This window comes from Eptatretus burgeri, chromosome 13 (assembly GCF_056783735.1).
Source record: "Eptatretus burgeri isolate ZD-2024b chromosome 13, Ebu_testis_v1, whole genome shotgun sequence".
Classification (NCBI taxonomy): Eukaryota; Metazoa; Chordata; class Myxini; order Myxiniformes; family Myxinidae; genus Eptatretus; species Eptatretus burgeri.
This window is the reverse complement of record NC_140973.1, coordinates 14,568,584-14,576,241: the sequence shown is the minus strand read 5'-3', so window position 1 is coordinate 14,576,241 and position 7,658 is coordinate 14,568,584. Positions and strand designations below refer to the sequence as shown.

General features: G+C 47.6%; 1 protein-coding gene across 1 annotated transcript; it reads left to right on the top strand.

The window, feature by feature from the left end:
* Positions 1 to 5,634: 5,634 nt before the first annotated feature.
* LOC147013890 (uncharacterized) lies at positions 5,635 to 6,702 on the top strand. The gene has a single exon (XM_085850706.1). The coding sequence runs from the start codon at positions 5,650 to 5,652 to the stop codon at positions 6,622 to 6,624; it is 975 nt and encodes a 324-aa protein (XP_085706832.1). The 5' UTR covers positions 5,635 to 5,649; the 3' UTR covers positions 6,625 to 6,702.
* Positions 6,703 to 7,658: the final 956 nt, after the last annotated feature.

Genomic DNA, 7,658 nt, shown 5'->3' with positions numbered 1-7,658 from the left:
ATGCTATAAAGGTGTGGAACATGTCCCTAAAACAACTACAAGCGGGCAGAAGCCCCGGGTTTTGTTCGAGCAGGCCATGCCCCGGAGGCGGAGGATTGATGGGCGTGACGTGAGACGCATGAAGAGGAAGAGGGCGTGGGGGCCAGCAGATCAAATAGGACGGAAAGTGGAGAGTTTTGGAGGAGGAATAGGTGAGTGCGGAGTGAGGGACGTACACCGTCCAGAGAGAACGTAGCTCGGAGATGGCCTGAAAGAACAGGGCTTTACGGCTGGCTTTCCTTCGACGCATGAAGAACATGGCACGATTCTCGTCTTCGTGCTGAGGTGATTTGGCTCGCGTGGTGAAGCGAGACGCTGGCCATCGACTCTTGGCTGGTTGTATGCGACAGGTCTCAGAGCCTCGTGTATGTCAAACAGCGGGTTGGTTATGGACAATCGACACACGGAGCAGCTGCACGGGGTCTCTGAGCCTTGGTGTTGAATACCGCTCATGAATTGACTGACGTATGTTCCCGCTGCAAGAGTGTGACTTGGTGCCATTTTGTGCGCATCTACACGTGCAAATAGAAGCGCCTCAATTCCAAGTTCCACAAAGACCATCTCTGGGCCAAGGTAAGCGTCAGAATAAAGGAAGGGTTTTCTTTTATTTTGTTTCCCCTTGTCTGTATTTAAGTGTGTGTGTGTCGAGGTGCCTTGATTTAGACTTTAGGGTTAGTTTACCTGACATTATTTTATTCTGATTATTGTCCTTTGTAAATATGTCTATTTTCATAAAATGTGTCGATTTTAAGTTGCTCTCCAAACTCTGGCAACAGAGGTCGACCTTGCTCCACCACTTGCTCCAATCATGTCCCCCAAATAACAGAACTCATCAACACAATCCAACGAAAAGTCACCTGACAGAATCATCTCGATCTCCATCGGGGCCTTGAAGCTTTCACCATCTGTGCATGTCTTGCAGACAAAATTCAACATCTATCTTTCTATCTATCTATCTATTACGAAAACTCTCATTTTGTATGTATGTATGTATGCATGGATGTATGTATGTATGTATGTTCCCGAAATACAGACAAAACGGTACACGATAGCGCAAAACTTTTTGGGCCACCTTATCCACCATTCTCCTGCAGTGTGCATATCAAGTTTCGTTCAAATCAGGCAAAGAAAAAAATTATTAAAAAGATCAATTCCCGATTCAGTCAAGTACTCTTCGGGAGAATTTGATCAATGCAAACAAACTCAGCAGTATAGTTCGCTGGTGCGATCTTTTTTTTTTGTTTTTTTGAAATGATTTTTTTTATCAACCGCTGTCACAACGGGAACCCAACGGGTTCACGGGTCGTCTAATCTGTCCTAAAACGGCAACTATTCTGGGATGGATTTGGTCTCGGGGCACCTTGCAAGCTACCCCACTCCGTGTGGCTACTCTCTCTTCCTGCTCCCCACCAGAAGGTCTCTGGCATGAGATCATTCATTGGAGCCTACAAGATGCTTTCAAGAGTCCTTCCACAATGTGCCTCATACACAATCCCCTTGGACGCTGTCACTGCCGGAAGTGAGTCCTGCGAAAGGATCAAGTGGACAGATCATCTCTGCACAAGCTTCCAAGTAGCACAGTCGGCTCTTGCATCCAGTGAAATCATTACCCTTCCCCGACCAGATGATCAACTCTTGCTTGTCACAGACAGCGCTGTTAAGAAGCATGGCATCGCATCCACGCTGTATGTGACCCGTGGCAACAAACTCAAGCTCGCTGGGTTTTTCAGTACCAAGCTGTGTGGTCGCCAAATCACATGGTTGCCTTGTGAAATTGAAGCTCTGTCCATCGTGGCTTCAATCAAACACTTCAGCCCATACATTGTACAGTCCATACACCATCCTTGTGTTCTCACAGACAGCAAAGCATGTGTCCAGGCCTCTGAGAAACGATGCAGGAGAGTTTTCTGCCAGCCCACGCATCACCACATTCCTTTCTGTAGTCAGTCGCTACCATGCTTCTATCAGACACCTCGCTGGATCTGTAAATATTCCTTCGGATTTCACAAGCCGCAATGCACCTGCATGTGAAGACCCCACATGTCAAATCTGTTTCTTTGCACACCAGACTTCAGGTTTCCACCGTTTACCGTGTTTCCATCGAAAACATTGTGTCAGGCTCAACAAAACTTCCTTTCACCAGCAGGTCAGCACGGCTTGCTATCCAATCCAAATACCCCCACCTTCGTCGCACGCATGCTCACTCATTGCAGGGCACTCACTCTTCAAAGAAGCTCACCAACATTCGCGATGTCAAACGACACCTCCAGGTTGCTACCATAGCACGAGATGGTTAACTCGTCGGCCGGTGCAATTAACCTTTTGTCCCCTCCAGAGAATGCATTATCATTCCGCATCGTGTCTTGTAAGGCCTGGTTACTGCTCTCCATCTATGTCTTTCTCAACCATCATGTCATCAACTCAAATTGGTCACCCACCGATATTTCCATGCACTTGACATGGATGCTTCCATTGAACGGATCACTGCTAGCTGTCGTAATTGTGCTGCTCTTCAGAAGATCTCACACACTGTTATCCCTCAATCTTCCAGTGACCCTCCAGAAGTGGTTGGCATCTCGTTTACAGCTGATGTTATCAAGCGTGAGCGACGACTCATTTTAGTCATGTGAGAGTGTGTCACTTCTTACACAGCTGCATGTATCATTGCCAACGAATGTGAAACACCTTAAGGGATGCTCCACTTCAATTGTGCATTGAGTTTCGTCCACTAGATGGTCCCAAAGCTGTCATATGGACTGATTCCGCCCCATGGTTCTCTGCCCTGGTGGGAGATAAGCTGCTTCAGGAACACTGCATCGCCATTTAGCTCGGTAGAGCAAAGAACCCCAACAAGAACCTGATGGCAGAGAAGGTAGTGCGGGAACTGGAAGACGAACTTGCATGCCATGAACCACATGGTGGTCCTGTTACACCTCTGACTCTGTCCATCGTCAGTGCACGACTCAACTCATGTCTTCGTTCCCAAGGTCTTTCCACGAGAGAGCTATGGATGCAGAGAGACCAGTTCTCCATGTACAGATTCTCCTCTCTGAAGACAGGATTATTGAGACTCAACATCGGCTCCGCCGAGCCAATCACCCATATAGCCAGATGTCTAAGGCCCCCCTCGGTGTGCAACCAACACTGATCTCAGTTGACATTTAATTGGTGATCTGGTCTATCTTCATGCCGATCGCAACACATCTCAGGCCCGCCAATGCTACCTGGTTACCTCTGTCGAGAGTGACTGGTGTAATATTCGCAAATTCATCGGTTCCCAGTTGCGTAGCGCAACTTACCGAATCAAGAGATCCGAGTGCAATGAGGTCCCTTCCTTCTACACTGGCCCTACAGTTTGCTCTACTCCCAACTGTCGTTCCACTGGTCATGGCAATCATCCTCCATTCTCAGAGTCCGTTCATATCAACCCTAACATACCGGCTGAACTTTCTACACCTTCCGCAGTCCCAATACTGGCGACCATGGAGCCAACTACACAAACTCCATGGGCTATGATGGGCCCCACAAGTCCGTCCCAATCACTGGCTCCAGGACAGTTGTCTGAATTGCCTCCCGATACAGAGATGCCCGTACCTGATCCAGAGCCCCAGTCTTCCTCACCTCGTCATGTTCTCCAGATACCGGCCCAAGCCCCTGCTCCCGTGGCACCTGCCTTTACAACATCCAGCCATCAATCTCCGTGTTTCACGAGCCCTGTGCCTGCTCTGAGGCGCTCAACTCGACAGAGAAACCTTCGGAAACATCTTACAGATTCCATACTTCACGAATGATATAAGTAATTTTGGGGGGCAGACCAATCCCCAGTGGCTGGAGGGTAGTCCACCCCAATGATGGCCCTGTAATGTCATCGGTCATCAAACATCTGTGATACCAATAATGTATTTCCACAGTTTGTCCTTGTTCTCTTATTCCAGTGTCCTCGCTCATGTGATCTGTGTTTGAATCCCCAAAAGTTATGCCCTGTATACATGTACACTTTGTTGGTTCCCATCCACATATCTGGATTTTCTTGGCACTGACATGGGACTTCCTTATGTTCACGAGGTTGTTTTCTTTGCACACCTGTTTTCCCAAGAGTTCATCTTGGTGTGAGGAGGCTAATCACATTTATTCAGCCTGGTATCTTTGTGTGTCACTTTTTGGCACAATCAGTTGGTGCATGAATACATTTTATATAGCCTGATGTTGGCTCAGTGGTTATAGTACAGCTGATAATCTCTCATATCATTAGAATTGTGCAAATTATGACTAAAGCATGAAAGTTCTACCATAAGCTTCATTATCAGATCGGGAGGTAAAGCAGATTTGACCTCTGAGGACCGTGAGAGGTCAATGACCTGAAAGTATCAAAATATTGATGTTTGGCAGCATTGGTTAATGGTAAACATGTTTATGATGTACAAACCATGCATTTGTGTTCCAATAAAAGTGTCTACATATTCCACACAGCGTTGGTAATTATTTACAGGTGTCTCGCTTTGACCTCTGAGGACAATGAGAGGTCAATTACCTCAACATATCAAATATTGATGCCAATGAATGAAATATTGATGACAAACACCCAGATGTCCTGGCAGAATTCAATTCTGGGAAGTTTGTGGTACACAAGACCAGCAACAAGTTCTCTGCCATGGCAATTGACCAATGTCATGAACAGAACAACGCTGTGGTCAAAGGGTCTGGTGGAGCTATTGGACTGACAGGAAACCCTGGGGCACTCGGACGCTGGATGTTGGCAGGGCCAGAAATATCCAGGATCACTGCAGAGTTTGAAGAGCAGGCGACAAGAGGACATGGCGGTGCTCACGACACTGGGTATCTTCAGCATGACCAGAAACCTGGAGTGCAAGCAGCCTTTATGAAGGATGTCAGAGCACTTATAGCAGTGTTTGAAGAGATGGGGAATCCCTTCCTCGAGAACACTCAAGATCTACTGGTCCTTGACACGAGAGACATCATGGACGCCCCAGTGGCAGAAACTGTGAGGAAGATCGAGTCCCTTGGTGAGGTGCAGTACACAAAGTTTGTTGTAGAAAGACTGGAACTTTGCACGAAGCCAGTTACAGAAACACTGCCCAAGAACAAGTTGCCGCTCTTCAGTCGGCCACAGACCAAGACGTAGTCAAAGCAGCAGATCCAACTCGCCGCAGTGAAGAGTGACTGTAGTCTCTTCTTGAGGCTGTATATTGCCTGCCAATCACGTGATGGGGATCTGGACCAGTTCTTCTGCCACGAGAACCAGGCAGCCCCACCATCATTATCAACAGGAGGAAAACTGTGCCTTGGAGTCATAGCAGATCTACTACACTGCCTGAAATCAGACCAACCCAAACAACAAGCGCACCTGGGGTTGATGCCACAATCCTTGAGGGAGCAGCTATTGCTCAAATGCTCAATCCTGTAACGGCAAATCCTGTAACCTTTGAAGAGTATGTGAACACTGTCTTTGCACCTTACATCTCCACTCAACCCTAAAAAGTCAACAGACTCGACCTCATCTGGGATGTATATCTACCTGACAGCCTGAAAGGCACGACCAGACAGAAGAGGGGCAAGGGCGTCAGGAAGAGAGTGGCTCCCTCTACCATCATGCCTCAGAACTGGAAGGACTTCCTTCGTGTGGATCAAAAGAAGACCGAGCTCTTTGGTTTCCTGTCACGAGAGGCCATTCGTCTTCCAATAGCAGATGGCAAGGAAATGTATGCAACATGTGGAACTGAGGTCCTGTGTTCTCCTGCCGAGTCCGACTTGACCAGCCTCGCCCCATGTTCACACGAGGAGGCGGACACTCGCCTGCTTCTACATGTGGCAGATGCTGTGCAGAAGGGGATCAGGAAGGTGGCCATACGCACTGTGGATACTGATGTTGTGGTACTGGCTGTGGCTTCATTCAACAACATCAATCCTGACGAGCTGTGGATAGCTCTTGGTACTGGATCCAGCTTCCGGTACATAGCTGTTCACCAACTGGCTGCCGCCATGAACCCAAGACAATGTGCTACTCTCCCCATCTTCCATGCCCTCACAGGGTGCGACACTGTGTCTTCTTTCGCTGGCAGAGGGAAGAAGACTACCTGGGAGATTTGGAAAGTGTTCCCACAGGTGACTGATGCCTTTGAAGAACTCTTACGCATGCCAAGTGATGTCAGTGAGGAGTCAATGTCACTGCTGGAGCACTTCGTTGTGCTGATGTATGACCGCACCAGTGACACCATGGAAGTGAACGATGCTTGGAAACAGCTTTTCGCACACAAGTCTAGGGCTCCAGAAAACATTCCCCCAACGCAGGCAGCACTCCAGCAGCACATCAAGCGTGCATCTCTCCAGGGCAACTGCTGGAACCAAACTCTGGTCCTGAATCCAGAGTTACCAATCCCATCTGACTGGGGCTGGACAAAGGAGGCCTCTGGGTGGCAGCCTCTTTGGACGACACTACCAGAGGCATCAAAATCTTGCCACGAACTGATCCACTGCGGCTGCGAGAAGGGATGTACCGGCCGCTGCAAGTGCACCAAGGCTGCACTCAAGTGCACTGCATTATGTGCATGTTCGGGAGACTGTTAGGTGCAATCAGACACCTTTATATTTATGCGTCTATATGGATAATGTGTGTGTATTACATGTACCGGTATGTACTACACATGTGTCTGAGGTAACCGACCTCACTGTACTTTAAGCTTATAGACTATGTTCAGTGCACATTGAAAATTCAGGTTGCACAAGATGATCTTACAACACCATTTCATGCAAGCTGCTCTGGACACCACAATAACCTAAATGTGTATTTCAATAAATTTGTTTTCTGAGGTCACTGACCTCATTTAAAGCACTTGTTCAGTCATGGTTGCATCCTGTAAATATGTATAAAGGCTCTTCAGAAGATAAAGGGACCAACACATGGCAACATACCTTATTAATGATTTCCAAAACAGACAAACTGCACCAGAATCGTGAAAAAAATGACAATTTCAATGTAATTGAGGTCATTGACCTCTCACTATCCTCAGAGGTCAAATCTGACTTACCTCCCAATCTGAAAATGAAACCTATGGTATGTACTAACACTGGTAAAAATTTCATGCTTTAGTCATAATTTGCACAATTGTTATGATTATCTGCTGCACTATAAGGGTGGTGGCTTGGGATCCTAGGGTCCTGAGTTCAAGCCCCGTCGGCCGCTGAATTAATACACCAGGGGGTTGACTCAGCCTGTCATCCTTCCGAGGTCGGCGAAATGAGTACCAGTTCCAGTGTGTGTACTGGTAGAGGGGCACTGCATCGACGACACAGTCGTGCTTCAAGAAATGATAGCTACCCCGGCAGCTAAGCTGCCATACGACCACCACACAATACATTTTATGTAAAAAGGGAGAGAAACAGGTCACGCCATTATCTATCTATAATTCCAGCAATGTGTGTGTGTGTGTGTGTGTCTGTGTCTGTGTCTGTGTCTGTGTCTGTGTCTGTGTCTGTGTCTGTGTCTGTGTGTGTCTGTGTGTGTCTGTGTGTGTCTGTGTGTGTCTGTGTGTCTGTGACCGCTGTTTCTCGACAACCACTGGTCCGATTTAATTGAAACTTGCCAGGTATGTTGCTGGGGA

What these genes read in the sequence shown, in the direction of transcription:
- LOC147013890 (XM_085850706.1), top strand. Translation starts at nt 5,650, where the DNA reads ATGCCTCAGAACTGGAAGGACTTCCTTCGTGTGGATCAAAAGAAGACC.